The following is a 20,655-nucleotide window of genomic DNA, read 5'->3' as shown; positions in this document are numbered from 1 at the left end:
TGGGAAACTTGATTTGCGTAATTATCAATATAAGGTAAATTAGATATTACTGATTTGGTTGGCTCTTTTTTTAATGAAAATAATTAAAAAAAAACAGGAAAATATTGATTCTTAAAATAATTTTATTCGTAATTTAATTTCGATGAAAATACTGCAACGCTCATCACAGCTACCAACATGCGAATCCCAAAAAAGATTAGCGCTTCATTCAGGCACACTGTTTGCTCATTTCGGGCGGTGATATCGCCTAAGAGTCACGCCTTTTGTGGTTGCCAGATTTCACGTATAAACAGCCATTTAGACACGTAAGTTTGTTGCGCGTTTAATATTCTTAGCTGGCAACACAACATCAGACGCTGTCATTCCTGGGTCGCTTTGCTTGGATCGACGGAGCGAAGATGGCGACTGCCTACGAGCGATATAATTTGTAAGTACATTTAACTCAGTTTAATTTTGAAATGCACTATCTCGACATCGGTCAAACTGCAGCTCGGAAGCAAGCCGCAACCTGGGCCGAAATGATCTCTTTGGAACGAAATGCCAGGACAGCTAAAGTTCATTGAGTGACTCTTGTTTAAACAGGAAGTACTAAAGTTAAAACCACTATAATTTCATTTCTCTATATCTTTTAAATAAATGAATATTTGCTGTCAGATTATTTCTACAATTTATTTAATTGCACCGCGTTTTATTTGTGCAACAATCATGGTCTTGGAAAACATCTCGTGTCACATGGAGGCGAAATATAAGCCAGAAATGTTTATTCCATGTATGGCATCCCCTTTGTTTGGTAACATTCCTTTACTATATTGATCCCGTTGGAAATCTTAACTTGCCACAGTCTGTATTGTTATTTTTAACTAAATTAGTCCATGATTTATTCATGAGTAATTGAAAAATAGGAAATATCATATTTTTCCTTTGATGCATTACCAAACCCCCCTTGTCGCAAATTATTTGTAAAGGTCAAAAATGAGCATTTCTTGAAACATATATGGGAATAATACTGTGGATAGACTAAACCCCAATACTGATTTTTGAGCGCCCGTGAACATGCAGTGTTAGTTTGGTCCCATTAGTCTAGTTTGGATTATGAAAGGGCAACAATAGGGTGTTTGTGCAGCTCACTCACTAGAGCAGTTTCATTACATACATATCGTCAGTTCCATTTGCCACTGCGGCGGAACAGGTCACACTTTTCCTCTGCAGTGATCTTGACCTGTTTTTATGAGCACTACTTTTTTGTTTCTTACTTAAAACCATCAAACCTATTTAATATCTCACCAAACAGAACAAGGATATCTAAAATGCAGTTTGATGACGATTTTATTTACCAAGGGGGAAAACGGTCCAAACCTATCTGGCCCTATGTGAAAAAGTAATTTCCCCCACCACCCTTTTTGTTATATCACCAAGCAACTGTGACTCACGAAAGTTTTGGGAAAGCTGAGTTCAATTTCACAGGCAACACCCAACCACCACCTTTGTTGTATAAAGAAATCATTTAAATAAAATCTGTTTGACAAAGTGAAGTCGGCTACAAAAACTCAACAAGAAATGCATCATGCCACGATCCGAAGAAATTCCAGGGAAAAAAAGGGATTGAAATCAATTAGTCTAGAAAAGATTGCAAAGCCATCTTCAAGACTCCAGTGACCCCTGTCAGAGCCATTATCCACAAATAGAGAAAACTGGGAAGAGTGGCAAATCTTCCCAGGAGTGGTTGACCAACAGAGTTTACCTCAAGAGTGGGACTCATCCGGGAGGTCACAAAACAACCTAGAAACCCATCCAAAGAACTGCAGGCGTCGCTGGCCTCAGTTAATGTCAGTGTTCACAACTCCACCACAAGAAATACACTTAACAAAAATGGCATCCATGGGAGGTTTGCCAGGCTAACACCACTGCTGTCACAAAAGGACACAAATCTTCGTCTCACATTTGCGAATCATCCTGATGATCCTCAAGACTTTTGAAGAAATATTCTATGGAGTGTTGAGTCAAAAATGTAACTTTTTGCAGCCCGTTACATCTGTCGTAAAAATGGCACAGAATCTGATGAAAAGAACATGATGCCAACTGTAAAGCATGGTAGTGGCAGCGTGATAATCTGGGGCTGCTTTGCTTTCTCAGGACCAGGACAACTTATTGTGATTGATGGAGAAATTAACTCTGCTGTTTTACCAGAAGATCCTGAATGAAAACATCCAGTTTTCAGTTTGTGGCTTCTAACTTAAGCGCTCTTGGATCAGGCAGCAGGACAACAATCCGAAACAGCCCACAAGTCCACCTTGAGGCCTCAAAAAGAGCAAAATTAACATTTTAAAGTCTGGATTTAAATCCAATTGAGATGCTGTGGTGTTATATATTCAACGGGTCGTGCATGTTAGAAAACCCTCCGATAGGACAATGTTGAAACTATTCTGCAAAGGAGAGTGGTCCAAAATCCCTCCACATCGGCGTGAAAGACTCATCACCAATTATTGCAAATGTTTGATTTCAGTTATTGCTGCCAAAGGTGGCAGAACTCAATATTATGTTGAGGGAGCCATCACTTTTTCACATAGTCAATTAGGTTTTTATTGGTTTTCCCCTTGGTAAATAAAATTTTCATGGTTTACGGTTAGGGGGAAAATACTTTATCGCAGCACCGTGTGGAACCTCAACAGACTTTAGATATATTTTTCTATTATTTTTTGGGGGTCTCATTTGTACAGCTTTCTTCATCTTTTCGGGGCATTACAGTATTAGTTACTTGCGCACAACAAGTATACAAACTAATTGTATAAACTGTTTGTTTCATGAATAATTAAACTGTAGTTTTGTTGTTTTTATTCAAGGCCTCCAGCTATAAAAATGGGGGACAGAGCGTTTATTCATCTGTATTTTTAGGATTGTGCTATTTTATGAACACTTAAATTGAAAGGAAGTGACCTGTAGCTAGCAGACATGAGATTTAATTCCAAGCACCGGCCTTCCCACCTTTATCCGCGACCCTATTGAGGATATACAACATGGAAAATTGACAACGTTTATTGGCATCTATCAGCTACTGTCTCTCTTACATGTACCTGAAAAAAGATGTGTTCCCTAATTTTTCTTCAGACACGCCACCGCTGAAAAGTTTTTCATCGAAGCCTGTGATGAAGGGGCTGATGCTGTCCTGGCTATCGACAGGGTGTCATATGAGATGACCCTCAAAAGTAAGAAGACTCTTCCAAAAGCTATCTAGAGCTATTTTTGACCGTGCACGGTGCACATTTTCTTTAGATTCCTTTGAAGATTACGACCGCAACTAATATGATCTACTGTGATTCAGTTGCCTTTACTAATATCCACACGATTCATCCCGTGTAATTTTTTTTAAACAAAAGCTGTCAAGGGTCCTTTCTTATTAAAAAAAAGAGTGGCTACGGTATAATTGGGTCTATCAGTGCTATTCTTATGCTGAGTGGCCACTTGACTGGTGACATTTATCCATAATCATAGAGTGGCTTCCAACCAGTGGTGGGCGGTCAAGGCCTACAAAGCCTTCTCTGATGGCCTAACATAATCAAGGAAAATGATCATATTCTTTACATTTCTATCATATAATATCCTAGTGTTGCATTTTCAGGTGAGAGTTTTTATCCAATCAGAATTCCGCAAGCTCGTGTTGCCAGGCAGGTTTCACAATACCAGTAGCACACACTAATCTTCCGGGGGCTTTCAGATCCGATTACGCAGGCATCTGTGCTGTCAAAGTAAATGGAGTTTCAGAGTTGAGAGACCATTGCGATAGCCAATCAGATTACGAGTTGGTTACTGGCCTTACGCTGAAGGTGATGAACAGTTTTGTGATTGGATACTCACTCTAACACACCTGAAAGTCGTAACGGGCGACTATTTGAAAATATGAAATATATTCTTGCTTTTTTAAACCACTATGGCCGAAGGAGGGAAAATTGTGGATTTAATTGCAGATACACTTGCGAGGCCATTTTCAAGACGGACCTTTCGAGAGAAGCTAGGTCGTCCAACACTCACTCAGTACTGTGTAATTGTGTTTCTGTATATTATTTGTCCAGCCGTGGTGTCATAAATGATGCTATTATGAGGGGGATTCATTAAAGTAGGACTTCACTGCGTGCGAAATGTGCGGCCCGCCGCTTTTTAAAAGCATCGAATGTGTAATGTTTTCACAGGTAAAAAGGACATTCCTGCCTCAGCGGTGACCAGGCCCATTTGCGGCATCGTGGGGACCATTCGCCTGGTGGCCGGTAGGAACTACTGAGATGGATTTAATTGGAGCATATTCAGTATGTCGTTCAGTATGATGGATATCGCTCCAATCGGCTTTGTATAAGGGATGTACCTCATCGTCATCACGAGGAAGAGAAATGTGGGCAGCCTCCTGGGCCATGCAGTGTGGAAAGCCGTGGATTTTGATATCATCTCTTACAAGAAGACAATTTTGCATCTGTCAGAGCTCCAGGTATAAGAACTCATGCGTAGACGAGAAACACACAGGGAGGCGGCAGTTATAACCAAGAACGGTGATATTGTCAGGTAGTCGTGGTTTAAAAACTATTGCTGAACAAACCCTGACCGGTCATCATTGAACTGCGGGAATGGAGGTAGTGTTGTTCTCAAAAGATGTATAGAGTTATGTTTGCGCAATCAAACACAATTCATATACAGTTAAAACAATCTAAAATAGTGCACACATCAAGTGGTAACAATGCCAGAGAGCATATTGTCTGTGACCAGAGAAATGTTGGCAGTTCACATCAGGTTTCACTGCTGTGCAAATTGGCTTAGCAGTCTTATCCTATTATCCCAACGGAGACGCGCAAAGCCCAGAAAGCATGCATCTCATTCTAATACAACGTCCACTGCTGTTGCTTAAACCACAGCTATTGCACTTAAGACCACTCACTGCAGCTTTGTGTGTACAAAAACAGGCACATATTTGATTACTCGCTTTGGAGAAGAAGAAAAAAAATACGCACTTCTACGTCAATTTGATTTTAAATATTGTTGTGTTGAAACATGTCAAACTTTGACCAAACACGAAGGTGTTAGTTTAATCGCTTGGACTTATTTAGAAAAACGGTAACATTTCCAAACTTAAAACATTTCTCCCATGTCTTAACTGAAAGTCTGTCCCATGCTTCAGATGAAATAACCCAAGGATGTGATTTGCAGTACACTTAACGTCCTCTTTTTGCTCACTTGTTGAAATCAAACGGCTTTGGGGATGTGGTCAGGGGTGTGAGCTACTTTTCACTGCCATTCTTTACTGCTCGTGTGCGTATTCAAGAATGGCTTTGAAATAATAATGACGACCAGGTGCAGTGATGTTTCGAGCCCCGACTCATGAAAAATGCTAAGCAGACAGCAGTAAACACAAATGATAATCTGTAAAAACTCAAAAGTTCAATGGATGCAAGACTGCAAAGCTTTTACCAAGATCTCCCATGCTAAAATGTAACTTGACCTTTAAAGATGTTTATTGAAGTTGCTTTTGAAATCTCGAGTGCAGCCTCATATTCTGCAAATTCAACAAACAACTATTTTCAGTTCTATATAACCTATAAAATGTCTTAACACTGCCAAGTAAATGAAAATTTGGAACAGTGCATTTTAACAAAAACATTATTTTTGAACAAAAGAACCCTCAGAGGACAATTAAATGCAAAAGCAAGATTTTCCCCCCAAAAAAATCAACCCACAATGTTTGCTATTTCTTTTTCTGAGTTTCAAACGATTGTTTGCCATTCTAGCCTTCTTCTCACCCTAAAGTACAGCGGTGGGCAAACTTTTTGAATGGCAGACCACAATGGGTTCTAAAATTTGACAGAGAGGCCGGACCAGGAGCAGATGGATGGAGTGTTTTGGTAACCTCACCTCGTTGGAGAAGAAAAAGATGCATTTAATTTTAAATTAAAATGAACAAAAGCATTACAACAAAATATATGTCTTGGACACACCACAGTATTTAGAAAATAAAACATGAACAAGGTTTATTCATTTAATTTTTTTCAAATTCGGTGGGCCGGATTAAAACGTCTAACGGGGCCGCATGTGGCCCCTGGGCCGTAGTATGCGCACGCCTGCTAAAGTAGAATGAAAAAGACAAGATAGCCCAATTGGTGCGGCGATAAGAAAATAAAGCTTAGAAAAAAGATATCGGTTTGGAGAAGCAGGTAGTTATAAATATTGGTAGAATTTTTTTTTTTTTTTTTTTTATTGTGCAACCTTTGTTGAGAAGTTTGGAGAAATCAATAATAAGATATGCTTCAGTGTGCCTCTGTCACACGTCAATGAGGGGATATATTTTGCCAACCCCTGTAAAATGTGTTATTTTTCTGTCCTTTTCAAGTCTCAGGAAAATAAAACCTTCCTGTCCATGCTAAATAACGTGCTGACTACAGACGGATTCTACTTCTGCACTGATTATGACCTGACGCACACCCTTCAGCGACTGGCCAACACCAGCCCCGACTTCCAGGAGATGAGCCTGCTCGAGCGGGTGAGTGATCCAACAAATAAACCTGCCTATGATCAAAGTGAATTTATTCTGTATGACGCAGAAGTCATGTCTTTATTCAATTGATCTTTTAAAACATCATGAAATAGGATGGCCAATAAAAAAATAGTTCAATCTTATATTGGTGATTGGTGAATCTTGAATAAGATAAAGATTGAGTGTGTGGCTGATGTTTTTCAGGCAGATCAGAGGTTTGTGTGGAATGCAAATCTCCTCCGTGAGCTGGCAGCAGAGCCAGAGGTAAGATGACCATCAGAGGCCAAACTCACTTTCCCTTAGTAGCACTGTACTTTTTTTTTTACACTCAGTTTTAACTTCCAATTTAACTTCCCATAGCTCCACAGGTTTGCTCTCCCCGTTGTACACGGCTGTATCCTTTTTACACTATCTTTAACAGAAGCTGGAGAGAGAAGAAATGTTGACTTTTTATGCTTTAAAGGAACACTTAACAGGCTTGTTTCCTTGATCTGTTGGGGCAGTCATTGTCATGAAACCGTGTCGTATCAACGGGAAGATCTTTGAGTGGATCCTTATATCCCGGAGAAGCTGCTTCCGGGCTGGTGTCAGATACTACGTCAGAGGTAACAACACTGATTAGCTGCATTAATGCTAATCTTAGTTTAAAAGTTGTTTTGTTTAGTTTGACGCTGAGAAGTATGTAAGGTGCACTTTGGAGACAAATTAAATTTCTCCACTCTTCCATCCAGGCATTGACTCAGAAGGCCATGCTGCAAACTTTGTTGAAACTGAGCAGATAGTTTTATTCGAGGGAGCCAGAGCTTCCTTTGTGCAGGCAAGTATGATAACTGTGGCTGGCCTTATTACGTCAGTCATTGTGAGGCATTTTTCAAATTTACTGAAATAATTTCACCATGATGGTTTTTGTCCCACAGACAAGAGGTTCTATGCCTTTTTACTGGAGTCAAAGGCCCAACCTTAAATATAAACCTAAACCTATTATCAGCAAAACAACCAGTCATGTAAGGACAGGTCTTCAGTCATTATATTTTTCTTTCGATGCAGGGAAGTTGATACTCACTACTTGGAAATATGTTTCAGTTGGATGGTTTCCAGAGGCATTTTGACTCTCAGCTCCTAATCTATGGGAAACAAACCATTCTTAACCTGGTAAGTCAAATTCTCAAATTTAATTGTGCCAATGGCATTATTTTGATGCATATTTCGCAGCATTCATTCAAAACAAGGAATACGGTGCATACCAGGAGTTAGATAAAGTTAGCAGAGTTGCATTCATAGAGCAAAAACATGGTATGTCTAAATTTTTATGACATTTGCAAGACCAATAAGCACATTAAAGTATTACCAAATATATCGAGTGTGTCGTTAATAATAAAAGTAATAATTTCCATCCTTTCTTCTCTAGCTTCATGAAACTGATTGTGTTTGTCCCTTTTACTGGATGAGTGAGTAAAAAAAACCAAAAAAAAAACATCGGCAGAAGTCACATGGCTGTTTTGAGCGCCCCCCCCACCAAAAAAATGAATAAGCGATTTTCATATTTGCGATTCAAACATGATGAAAATAAGTAAAAATTATTTTCCAGTTGGGATTGATTGTAATGTTTTATTTCAAAACACATATTTTATTTTTTTAATATTATATTATATTATATTATATTATATTATATTATAAGGGTGGCACGGTGGATGACTGGTTAGCACGATGGCCTTAATTATATTATATTATATTATATTGTATTATATTATATTTCAGGTAAATCAAAAAGGCTCTGAAAAGCCACTTGAACAGGCATTTGCCAAGATGGTGGCCGGCGTGAACAATGATATGCTCAAGTAAGTTGTACTCTTTTCACTTTTATTATTTTAATTTTTTGGACGTTTTCAAAACAATGAGAAACAAGGCTCGAATACTGTACATGCGCTATTTATATGGCTTCCCACACTATTCTAACTAGTATGGTTAAGTGGGTATTAGTCTCCGGTTAGGATTTGAGTAATTATGTGAGGTTTATAGTTTACCACCTGAATAGAAAATATATACCATTCAGAATGTTTTACTCTCCATCCTCAGTTACATAGCCTTTGATTTCCACAAAGAGTGTAGCCACATGAGATGGGATCGTCTCCAGATCTTGGTGGATGCTGTAGCGGAAACACAAGATGAATACAGGTACACTCAGGAGCTATATGAAAGGATGTAAGGCATTATGGAATTGCTGTCCCAACAAGAAAGGGCCCATGTTTTTTATTTATTTATTTCTGTGCAGTTACTTAATGATGAACCCGGACGCAAGGGTACTATCCCAGCAGAGAGGTGTCTTCCGCAGTAACTGTATGGACTGCTTGGATCGAACCAATGTCATCCAGAGCCTTTTGGCAAGACGTTCTTTGCAATCTCAGCTCCAGGTAAACAAACATCCGCTGAAAAAAAGGCCAATGAATTAGGTTAACAATATGTCTTTGATTTTGTCGTCAGAGAATGGGTGTTCTAAACGTCGGACAGCGTCTTGAAGAGCAGGCCGACTTTGAGCAGATCTACAAAAATGGTAACATGCTTCTAATGTTTGCACGTTAGCATGTGTCGTGTGACTTGAGCGTACCCTCACATCTGTGTGCTTTCTAATCAGCATGGGCTGACAATGCCAATGCATGTGCTGTTCAGTACGCAGGAACTGGCGCTTTAAAAACAGACTTCACGAGGTACAGCAACACTCATGTTTCACATATCAAGTGACTAACATGGTGTTTTTTTTATTGCTAATTCTTAAACTATTCTTCTAGCTTTTTTTTTGATAGCCGTTTTTCTCCCCCCCCCCTCCCCCCACTCAGGACAGGGAAGAGAACACACTGGGGATTGTTGATAGATGGTTGGAACTCCATGATCCGCTATTACAAAAACAACTTCGCGGATGGCTTCCGACAAGTATGTTACAGACGCTATGTCACCACGAATTGACAAAAAAATCTAAACGTTTTTTCATACTCAAAGTAGATTATAGGTGTATTGTCTAGATAACTTTTCAACTGAATTACAAATTAACTTTACCCATTAACAAATTAATCGTAATTTCCTCTCTATTTAGCTTAATGAAAATACTGTTTATTTGATTTCAGGATTCAATTGACCTGTTTCTGGGAAATTTTGCCATTGATGACTCAGACGGCCCCGGTCCTCTCAGGGTGCGGAACGACTGGAAGTACCTCACGGTCAGTTGGTCAATATTTTGTCAGTTTGTAGCAGGAGCAAATTAACTTCAATGTAATCACTGAATCCTTTTTTTTTTACAGCTACCTGTCGTCATGTTGGTGGCATTCTCGATGTGCATAATATGTCTTCTCATGGCTGGTAAGTTCTTTACTTGTGTTCATAACTCCGATCATTTTGGAAGGACGGGTTTTGTAAGGACAAGGCTTTGGTATGACATTCCATTAGCATGACCAAACACACCCGTGTGTTACTTACGGATTGTTGCATTTCCTGATTGACGATGAGAAAACGCACTGGAATTATTCTCATTTTTAAAAAATGATGCAGTCCATACTGTCTTGCACAAACCTGTGCTTAAAAAAAAAAAAAAGAGTTAAAACGAACTGAATTTAAAATCAAATAAAAACTGCATCATTGCCACGGTAACTTTGATACATTAAACCTGAAAAATGCCCATAAAATTGTAACATGTCCATACTAAATCATACACACAATGTTATTATTCACAATTTGTCTTTCAGGTGACGCATGGACGGAGACTTTTGCTTATGTGATGTTTTGGGGCGCTTGCAGTGCCATTACAGCCACCATCATCCTCTTTAACGGGCAAGACTTTGTGGATGCTCCTAAACTTGTTCACAAAGAGAAGATGGACTGAGCGAGTCATGTCTGCGCATATATGGGTAACACGATAATCAGCTCTCGCACCAGACTAAGATGTATATGAATATGATACTCTCTGATGTGTCGATACTTCTCTGAAGATGTTTTTAGTGCGTTACAGAGACGAAAGTTTTGATGATGGCCAAGCTGTTCCAAAATGCATGTGGGAAAAGGGTTATAGTTTGGCCGTGCTCTAAGATTTTCTTCACTGCAAAACACTTTTGGTTGTATGGAAACCGCCTGTCAACTTCCATTCTTCTAGTCTTCAGTCGCCTTCGCCTTTTTTTGGGGCGGGGGGGTTCTATAATCTTCATCGTAATTTTCTGTATGCAATGAGCCCTCACAATTCACAGAGGATAGGGAGCAAGTCTTGCCTCAAATACAGAAAATTAACAATTGCCACTACTACCTAAAAGGGTTTATAATTGCATAGAGATGCTGCATGATGGCGGCAAATGACTACTTTTGTATAATTCAAGCTCCTCTTCTCATGTCAAATTCTTCCGTTGGCACCAAGATGCCGCCAGATGATGCTAAACCAAACGCAGTGTTGATTCAATGTCATCTGGTGGCATCTGGGACTTGGACACATACGAGCGAATAACAGAATCTGCTGCAAAAAAATCAAATAAACAAATGAAAGTAGGTGAATTTACGAGTGCGGAACTGCAAATATACATGTTTCACTCACTGTGCTACTAAAACCTAAAAATGAGGTCAGTCTTGGAACAAAATGTAGTTAATTTAATGTCTTACTACATACAGGTCCTTTGAGGCATCTGTCTTGTCAAATCAATAAATACCAAATAAAAAAACTTCATTGGTAGTTGATGTTACCTTAGCAAGATACATCTGTTCCAGAAAAAAATGAAATTGTTTAGTTTATTTGGTTATACTGTGTAATGTTTATTCCTTGGTGTCAAAGTAAAATAAGATGGGTAAAAATATATATATAAATAATGCCTTTGGAACACACAACTAAATCTAACATTTGGTTGCCACTGCATTTTTTACTTTGTATATTATCAATAATTAATTCAGCCATGATTCATACCGAACATTTTTGTCATGCAGTGCACAAGTTTTAGTTGACTTGTTATACTGCAACATTTCTCACAAAACCTGAATCATGATTTTAATTTCTCGAGGCGTCTTACGGGGATACTGTGCAGCCTTTTAAATACTGGCATCAGTTTATTATTAGTTGTAATTTAAAAAGATTTTTCCCCATATGCTTGCACAGAAATGATTTGTAATCAACATAGTGTCATGTTTGGAAGAATCTACTCATTTACCTCACTTGATATGTGTGTATGGATATAGTATGTTATTAACACTAAAGAATAGAGGGACTTATTTTTCCGTTATAATTATGCACAGACAACGTCATGTCGTTTAAACCCGATAGAAAGTTTTGGTACTTAATTTTTTTTGTTGACACATTTTGCATATGACTGATTCCCAGGTCAAGAATGTCTTTGTGTGGGTTTGTATTTACAGTCCAAATGGTTGTTTTGTTTTGTAATTATATTGAGATATCATATAAATATATATTTGCTTTGTATTATAATTATAATAAGTGATAAATATTTTCATATACAGCATAAATATAGCTTGAAGGTTGTATAATCATACCGTATTTTGTTCTCCTGTAATTCAATGTCTCATCGGTTCAGTGGAGCTAGCGACTTAAAAAATGTCAACTTGGTCATTCATGGGAAATTTCGTGGTATCTCAGATGAATCTCAATGTGCGATTCTAGTATGTAATATTTTAAATTCAGGCAGATCCATTTGTGAGTTTCTTAAGCGGTCATCACTGCGTTTAAAATTCTGCTAAGCCATCATCAATTTCTTTCTACAGTATATTTAACAATAAACTACTTTGAACTGACTTCTTTTGTGGCACTGTCTTCTGTTTTAAAGGCTACTTAAATGCAAACAAAATTCATTTATACCGTATACCATCTCAGGCCTACTAACACCAAGATGGTTAAAAAGATCCTTGATAACACAGCCGTGAGATTAGATGAGATTCAACTGGAGTTGTTGTGGTGACTGTCGCCGGAGTGTCATCATCGCATGGAGACCGGGTACAATTTTATACGTTTGATTACAAGTTACATGTATTCAGTTTAATGCAATCAAGATATTTACTGACTGTGCTTTAATTCAATGTACAATAAAAGGTCAGGGCAGGCTGTGTGAAATGCATAGGTGGCAGATGTTTTGTACAGGACGAGCCACACGTCTGAGAACTGGGTGTGCTGACGCAGAACGTTCCAGACATCAAGGCGCTGTTGTGTGAGATTGGTAAAATGGTCGACCGCAAAAGCAGAATAACAGAACCAGTGGCTCATTGGCAGTTGAGCACAAACAACTGCCCTGGCGCGCACGTCTTCTGTTGGGATACTGAGACGCGCAGAACTGTGCTGAGAGGGACCGATCCCCAGGCTTTGTACGAGATCTGCTGTTAGGAATAAATCCGCTCCCGTGTGGAATTGCCGGCTTCCTGGTCATTTCTCTCTCAAAACGAGCGCGCATAATTGTTGGGTCGTGTTTGGTTAATGGAGTCAGATAACTAATTCGTACATTTAGTTAAAATTCCAACAGACCTAAAATTTTGGCGAGTGCATATATTCAGTTAGGGGGGGGGGGATCCCACATTAAGAAATATGAATTTTATGTCCAATTATATTTTTTACACTCGTGATGTTGATACTTTCATCCTTTAGATTCGGAGACGTTTCTTTATGAAATGTACCTTACTGTTTTAAGGGTTTGTGCAATTTGACTTGATTAAACAGATGTGAGTCATGCACAATTTGTGGTTTGCGCTTGCCTAGTTTACCCTGCTGATGCATTATTTTGCACTGATGACTTTAAATTCTATTGTACCTGTTACAACGAAAATAAAGCTTTTCTATATTTGTCCAATTGCATTTCAGTCTGGATTTGCTAGGCCTTTGACTAGTCGCAACACTACACTTCTCCACAACTCTTGACCCACTTGTTGTTTTCCATAGGCTATATGATGCAGTTTGGGTTACGTTTAAAAGCAGGTTGACCCCAAAGCAGAGTGTTGACGGAATAACTCCAGAGTCTTAATTGTTTGTTACTTCTGATCAAGTTGAACCTCCTAAACTAGCGTACCAAGTCCATCACATTTCACACAGCAGGTGGCGGTATCCACCAAAAAGATGTAATCCGTCAGTAAATTAAAAGAAGAAGAAGTCCCCCACGTGACGCATTGCGGAAGTCCTCTCCTAGTGGTGACGTCATACGTACAGCTAGCACGTCTGCTCCTTGTTAGCATGTGGACGCTAACACATTTATTTCGAAATTACTTTGTCTTGTAAACTCCAGTTTGAAAGTCTGCATTGTCTACCGCACCATGAGTACATTATGGATGGGAAATGTAAGCTAATAGTTGTTTTTATTGTGATTAATGTAACAACACAGCGTATGATCATGTTAGCTTGTCTTCACGACAGTGGTGGCGTGCGCAGGGAATTTGCAACGGTTAACGATACACCGTTGAAACAATTTCTTTTTTAACATGACCCCCATGTCTTACATTATACGATGAAGTCCTAACGATGGTCTTGTGGTTTTCTTTTCGTTTGGTTGCTTCGCGTGTTACAATTTCGCTGTATTTGGGTGTACCTACGCAAAGAAATAGAACTGAGAATTGACGCTCAAATAAATACAGATTTTACTTAAAAGCATCATCATGTTGATGACCTCAGCATTGAATGTATCCCTATCTGAATACTGTTTCTATTCTGAACTATAGCTGGATTCTTATATGGACGAGAAGTTCATCACCAGAGCCTTTTCTACCATGGGTGAGCAGGCGGTCAGTGTTCGGATCATACGCAGCAAGGTTACAGGGTAAGAGTCAAAACTTTGAGTAGTTTTTGTTGTCGTTGCTGTACCTGTGATTCTAATTTAACTTTTGACAGTGCGCCATCGTCCAGCAGTGCCTTGGGTTATTGTTTTGTGGAAATGGCGGATGAGGCCACAGCTGAGAGGTGTCTTCGTAAAATCAATGGGAAATCCTTACCTGGAGCCAGTCCAGTATGAAGAATTCGTGGGGAGTATGTCGTTATTATTTCTGGTCGGGTGACACATTTAATTTTTTTTCTTACAGCCTACAAGATTCAAGTTAAACAGAGCTACCTTTGGGAAACAAGAAACTGGGTGAGACGTAATGAAGAAACAGCGTCTTAACTCTAACTTGAATGTGACGATAAACACACAAGGCCTATTATGAGTCTTATTTTAATGTTGCCACATTGTGTGTTGTCTTAATGGATTATTTTTTTTATCTTTTGTAGTCAGATGTATTCTTTGTTTGTGGGAGACCTCACTCCAGAGGTAGACGATGGGATGTTGTACGAGTTCTTCTACAACCGATTCCCTTCATGTCGGGGAGGAAAAGTAGTGTTGGACAGCATGGGAAACTCCAAGTAAGTTTACGTCATCTCGCTGCTTAGTATGGAGATAATCAATTGACATGGAGATCATATGATCATAAACTAGCTAGATTTCGAACAAGCATTAGGCCCACGCTCAGCCTAAACGATTTTGAAAAGTAATCTAATTGCTTTTTTTTCCACCCTCAATATTGCAATTTGATGTGATTGTTTTTTTAAGGTCCTCTTCCCATTTATTTTTTTAACATGCGTTAAATTAATCTGTATTACTATAAATAATATCGGATGTATGTTTTGGTCTTAGAAGTTAGTTTTATGCACAAGGCAGTTTGTCTATTTAAATTAATGCAAACAAATCTGTGCCTTTAACACTTCAACTTTTTATTTTTCATTAAATAATTACACGTAAACGTGTGGAGTGCTTTAAGCACTGAACTTATCTCGACACTATAAATATACAATATCTAAAAATAGAAATCCGACCGACCTAAACGATTTTTTTTTTCTCAAAATTGCAGCCTTTCTGATTTGCAAATTGCAGGAGACTGAAGTGTTGATTTGAATTTGATTAATTGTTCAGCCCTTATCCTAGACTGAAAAGAATAAATGACAAAGAAAAAAAACCTTTAAGAATAAAGTTGTATTCATAAAAGTGGGGAAAACTCAATAATGAATGAGACAAAACTTGTTTTTGAATAGAAAAACTTGAACGGAAAATATTAACTCCACTACAAGTCTACGCAAGCCCAGTCTTGTTATATTTCTGTATCAAATTGTAAAATGATTTGCAACTAACTTTGAGACGATGCATGTTTTGCCCTAGGGGTTGCGGCTTTGTTCAGTTTCCCGACGAGCGCTTGCAGAAGCGAGCGCTGGACGAGTGTCAAGGAGCTGTGGGGCTTGGGAGTAAAGCCCTGCGACTAAGCTTAGCAGCTAGCAAGTAAGTTTGTTTTCGGGGTCTTCTTGCATATTCCATATTTATGGAACTAAAAACGGACACCCATTGAATCTACAACAGAAGTTTTGCAACAATACTTTAGTAGAGAGGTCTTCAATCCTGTTCCCCGAGGTGCGCTGTCCTACCTGTTTTCCATCTCTTCCCGCTGCAGCACACCTGATTCAAATGATCAGATAATAAGTAAGGAAGACAGAAGCGAGATAACGATCCTGATTATTTTGCAAAACAGGCAGGACAGCATAATTTAAGGAACAGGATTGTAGCCCCCCCTGCTCTTGAGTATTTAATGACTGAAACGACTGAGACCAGATGCCAAAATGTCAACTGCTCTCACTCGTGCAGTTTAAGGAACAGACCACTGCAGCCGGAAACCAAAACCTGGCCAGCAAGCACCACCTACACGCCAACCTATGACCAGTACAGCCAATACCAGCAGCAGGCGTATCCGAACTATTACTCCTCCTGGGGATACGATCAGACCGCAGCAACGTACGGCTACACGTATCCGCAGTATGATTACTCACAGTATGCCCAATCACAAGTAAGCTCTCATTTTTTTAATCCAACATATATATTTTGCAAATATGATTTATGGCATCCTGTGTTTCTTTTTTTTTTTGTTTGTTTAGGAAATCGATGTTCAGGATGATGGTCTTGAAGGTTTGTAATTAGATTGACGATCATGAACAGTCCAAACTTTTGAGAAAAGGTTGTTTCATTAACTGTGTCTGTTGTCGCAGATCCATCAGCGGAGCTGGATGTGCTGGAAACAAACAAGAGGTTCATACAGAACAGCGAAGAACTGTATGACGCTCTAATTGACTGTCAGTGGAAATCAGCAGAGTTCTCATCGGAGCAGGACCAAGTGATGTTAAGCATACCAGATCCACTTTGCTACTAGACCTGAATTCAGTTGCTTCATGTTTTATTTGCAGCCGTCTGCTGTGGTTTAATAGTGTGGACTTTTCTTAGGACAAAGGAAATATTTTGGGGTACTTGTTCAGATTCAAGTGAAACTAGCGGGGGAAGACATGTTTTTTTTTTTTTTAGGACAGTTGAAAAAGTTTTGTAATTCTTTTAGTATTAAATTGGCATCCAAGGTTTTTACCACCAAATCTTGGCTTGACATTAAAATACAAAATAAAAAAAAAAATGTCACTTGCTCATGTTTTTTAAGAATGTGTGTTTATTTCTTTTGTGTTCATTAAATCTCAAATTGGGATTGTGCCGTGTTCAACATGGACCCACCCGAACAGTTTTGCATGGATACTCTTTTCTTTCAGAATTGATTTTTAATGCCACACTTGAGCCATCCTTTAAAAAAAATGAATATACACTACCGGATATAGTTAGAAATTTGGAATATGATTGTATTCCCCACCCAAAAATATTTCCTTAAAAGGGGATCTTGATTGCAAATGCAATTAAAGATAAAGATAAAGATGTCCTTTATTAGTCCCACAATGGGGAAATTTGAGGTGTTACAGCAGCAAAGATATAGATCACACAGAGTCTGCGGCGTAATGTAGCCGTTAATGTATAACATTAGCAGCAGACATTCATAAAAAGCATGCAAATATACACAGTATAAACGTATCTAAGTGTAAGGAAACACTCCTAATGCCTGTCCATTATACAGAGGGGGAAACACTGTTATGATAAAAACTACTGAATGATTGAAAATACTGCAATGATAAAGATATTACACTGATAAAAGTACTGTAATGGTGAGAGTACTGAAATGACAGGAAAGTACTGCAATGATAGAAAATACTGCAATAATAAAAGTACTGTAATGGTAAAAGTACTGCAATGATGAAATATACTGCAATGATAAAAGTACTATAATGGTAGAAGTACTGCAACGATGGAAAAATACTGCAATGATGAAGTATTGTGATAGTAAAAGTACCGCAATGATAGGAAATACCGTAATTATAAAAGTACTGCAATGATAAAAGTACTGTAATAGTGAACATCCTGCAGTGGTAGAAATACTACAGTGATAGAAGTATTGTAATAAGAATACTGTAATGGTAAACAAAATACATCATTGGTCGTTGTTTAAGTACACCCTTGGCTGAAAGTACAGTAGTAGTTCATATTGCATTCTAGGACTGCACAATTGCACTAATGCCGTCCCGTTTGTAGGCCTGACCCAATGTTCTTGTTAAAAAGTCTGACAGCAGTCGGCAGGAAGGAGCGGCGAAATCTCTCTTTGGTACAGCGAGGGTGTAACAGTCTATCACTGAAGGAGCTGTGGAGTGTTCTCAGAGTGTCATTGAGTGGGTGGGCTGGGTTGTCCAGCATTGATGACAGTTTTGCCGTCATCCTCCTGCCCCCCACTGAGTCCACAGAGTCCAGGGAGCAGTCCAGGACAGAGCTGGACCTCCTCACTAGTTTGTCCAGTCTCTTTTTGTCCCGGCCCGAGATGCCTCCTGCCCAGGAGACCACTCCATAGAAGATGACTGATGAAACCACCGAGTCATAGAAGTTCCTGAGGAGTGTTCCCCGAACGCCAAAGGACCTCAGCCTCCTGAGTAGGAAGAGTCTGCTCTGACCCTTCCTATAGAGAGCGTCTGTGTTGTCGCTCCAGTCCAGTTTATTGTTCAGATGAACACCCAGGTACTTGTAAGTTGAGACCCTCTCAACGTCTGTTCCCTGGATATTCACTGGTGCAGGTGGAGAGTGCCGACGCTTGCGGAAATCCACCACCAGAAAAAAACAAGTACAGATTGACAGAAGAGAATAAATTGTTGCATGAGTATACAGATTGCCTTCATTATGATTGCAAGTGAAACTGCTGAAACATGAAAGTGACAATCTACATCTTTTTATTGACAAATGTTTAGTTAACGTTGAAGACACTAAAATGAAACTAGTGCAATTTCTAGGCTTTGGTAACTTTGTGTTTCGCACCGTTTAGAAATATAAAAAACTGTTCCGCTTCTTTCACAAGAATAATAAAAATTTAACCTTTGCAAATTTATTTGTGAACATGAAACTAATGCGAAGCAATGCGTGACGTCATGGGGTTTAAGATTTGGTTCCCAGTCATGGCCATTTCGAGATACGGTTAAGGTTTAGGTCGGGGCTCATCAACCGTCGTCCTCTTGGATTCTGGCCTAAATTGACGTTGCATATCGTAATAACCAGCTGCGATTTGTTTCTTTTTTTAAACAAATTAGGCGGGACACCAGAACAATCGGTTACTAGCATTCCCTGTTGTAAAAATTATGCTTCCGAAATCTCTTGATTTAGATTCCGCGAATAACGCCCAATTAAGGTTGTTATCCGAAACACTGACGTTGTTGAAGCCCTTTTATCGTGGTTGAGTTACCGTTTCATATATCTGCATTGGTAGAACGTTCCTCTGTCATGGTGTCACAACGGTGGTAAAACTTATTCAGCTGCATATAAATTCTTATAGAAGTGGTGGTACTATTATACATAATACATTATAGAGTAAAATGTCCACTTTAGTGGAGCTATCGTTATTATTTGGCTGTATTTGTAGTATGCAAAAGTGACAGTGATGCATTGTGGGTAATTCTTCCGGCAGCACGGTTCTTGGTTTTGGTTGATTAATTTTACTGCTTGATAGTTCAGCGCGTACGCTGACAAGTAGCAGAAAAACGGATAGAGATATTAAAAATAAAAATAAATAAATGAGAGGACTTTAGCACTGCCCATTTCGTCTCGTGTTGAAAAAAACGTGGCCATCGCATGGTTTCTGTAAAATATCGCAATGTTTGGGAAAATATCACACATGTATTTGCTCACTGTGGTATTCAGAAATGATTGCCTACAAATTTCTGCAACTCTCAATTTACTTGAAATTGTAACACTCATATTTTTCTGTCGCCAATACAATAAAAGCGATTCATTCTGACGTCATGCCGCTGTTCCCTCAAATTGCCAAAAGAGGGTGCCATCGTCATCTTTCAAAATCATCCTTGAAAAATTCTTAGTTGCTTCACGTCTACAAATACGTTCCAACCGGAAAGTTCAAACGATTATCACCACTAGGGTTGCGGGTGTTAACCGGAAAGTCGGACATGTATAGAACCATAAAACCGCAACTCTGTTACTTATCATACGAGATATCAACAGCACAATGATGATAGTTTGCAAAGTTAAGTCACATATCATCTTGCCTGTTTGCAATTCAGTGTTCAATCAAATAAAGTAATTTAGTGGTACAAGTTCTTTTTTTAATTTATTCAAATCCATCTGGCCTGTCATCACTGACATGCATTTATATATATATATATATATATATATATATATATATATACAGGCCAGATATATATATATATATATATATATATATATATATATATATATATATATATATATATATATATATATATATATATATATATATATATATATATATATATATATATATATATATATATATATATATATATATATATATATATATATATATATATATATATATATATATATATATATATATATATATATATATGATGGCCGAGTGGTCTAAGGCGCCGCGTTCAGGACCCAGTCTCCCCAGGAGGCCTGGGTTCGAATCTCGAATTTCCCCATTGTGGGACTAATAAAGGGAATATTATATATAGGTTAAGATCGGGGATGTCGATCGTGGCTATGTAAAGCCCTTTGAGACTGTCTGTGATTAAGGGCTATACAAATAAAACTGACTTGACTTGACTTGACATATCACCCACAGTCAGGGTTTCATGAAATAAAATTTCTACCTTTCTAGAACAACCCCCATCATATTGTACCTCTATCTCAATCACCGATTCACTCGCTAACCGCTAATCAGTGTCGCGTACTGCCATCTCTGGCTCATATATTCAAATCATATCTAAAAACTCTGTGACA

At 38.6% G+C, this 20,655-nt stretch overlaps 2 protein-coding genes and 1 non-coding gene across 3 annotated transcripts; 2 read left to right on the top strand and 1 right to left on the bottom strand.

Moving 5' to 3' along the window:
* Positions 1-240: 240 nt before the first annotated feature.
* Positions 241-12,277, top strand: LOC148321174 (phosphatidylinositol-3-phosphatase SAC1-A-like). Its single transcript, XM_088319064.1, has 20 exons — positions 241-427; positions 3,106-3,203; positions 4,185-4,259; positions 4,347-4,474; positions 6,365-6,514; positions 6,713-6,772; positions 6,869-6,902; positions 7,012-7,113; positions 7,240-7,325; positions 7,426-7,512; positions 7,592-7,660; positions 8,267-8,346; positions 8,585-8,683; positions 8,781-8,919; positions 8,990-9,059; positions 9,141-9,213; positions 9,343-9,436; positions 9,628-9,720; positions 9,802-9,859; positions 10,243-12,277. The coding sequence occupies exons 1-20, from the start codon at positions 399-401 to the stop codon at positions 10,377-10,379; spliced, it is 1,761 nt and encodes a 586-aa protein (XP_088175190.1). The 5' UTR covers positions 241-398; the 3' UTR covers positions 10,380-12,277.
* A 1,359-nt stretch (positions 12,278-13,636) lies between these two features.
* LOC148321173 (tRNA selenocysteine 1-associated protein 1-like) lies at positions 13,637-17,041 on the top strand. Its single transcript, XM_088319039.1, has 9 exons — positions 13,637-13,801; positions 14,180-14,277; positions 14,349-14,463; positions 14,537-14,586; positions 14,724-14,855; positions 15,646-15,762; positions 16,123-16,321; positions 16,410-16,440; positions 16,521-17,041. Exons 1-9 carry the CDS (start codon positions 13,778-13,780, stop codon positions 16,679-16,681), a joined length of 927 nt encoding a protein of 308 aa, XP_088175165.1. The 5' UTR covers positions 13,637-13,777; the 3' UTR covers positions 16,682-17,041.
* Positions 17,042-18,969: 1,928 nt separating this feature from the next.
* LOC148321172 (U11 spliceosomal RNA) lies at positions 18,970-19,105 on the bottom strand. The gene has a single exon (XR_015839519.1). It is a non-coding gene; the product is annotated as a U11 spliceosomal RNA (small nuclear RNA).
* Positions 19,106-20,655: the final 1,550 nt, after the last annotated feature.

The sequence above is a fragment of the Idiotropiscis lumnitzeri genome, chromosome 16 (genome assembly GCF_059441095.1).
Source record: "Idiotropiscis lumnitzeri isolate Australia: NSW breed Sydney's pygmy pipehorse chromosome 16, RoL_Ilum_1.0, whole genome shotgun sequence".
In the NCBI taxonomy this organism is placed as follows: domain Eukaryota; kingdom Metazoa; phylum Chordata; class Actinopteri; order Syngnathiformes; family Syngnathidae; genus Idiotropiscis; species Idiotropiscis lumnitzeri.
This window is presented reverse-complemented; position numbering and strand designations above follow the sequence as displayed.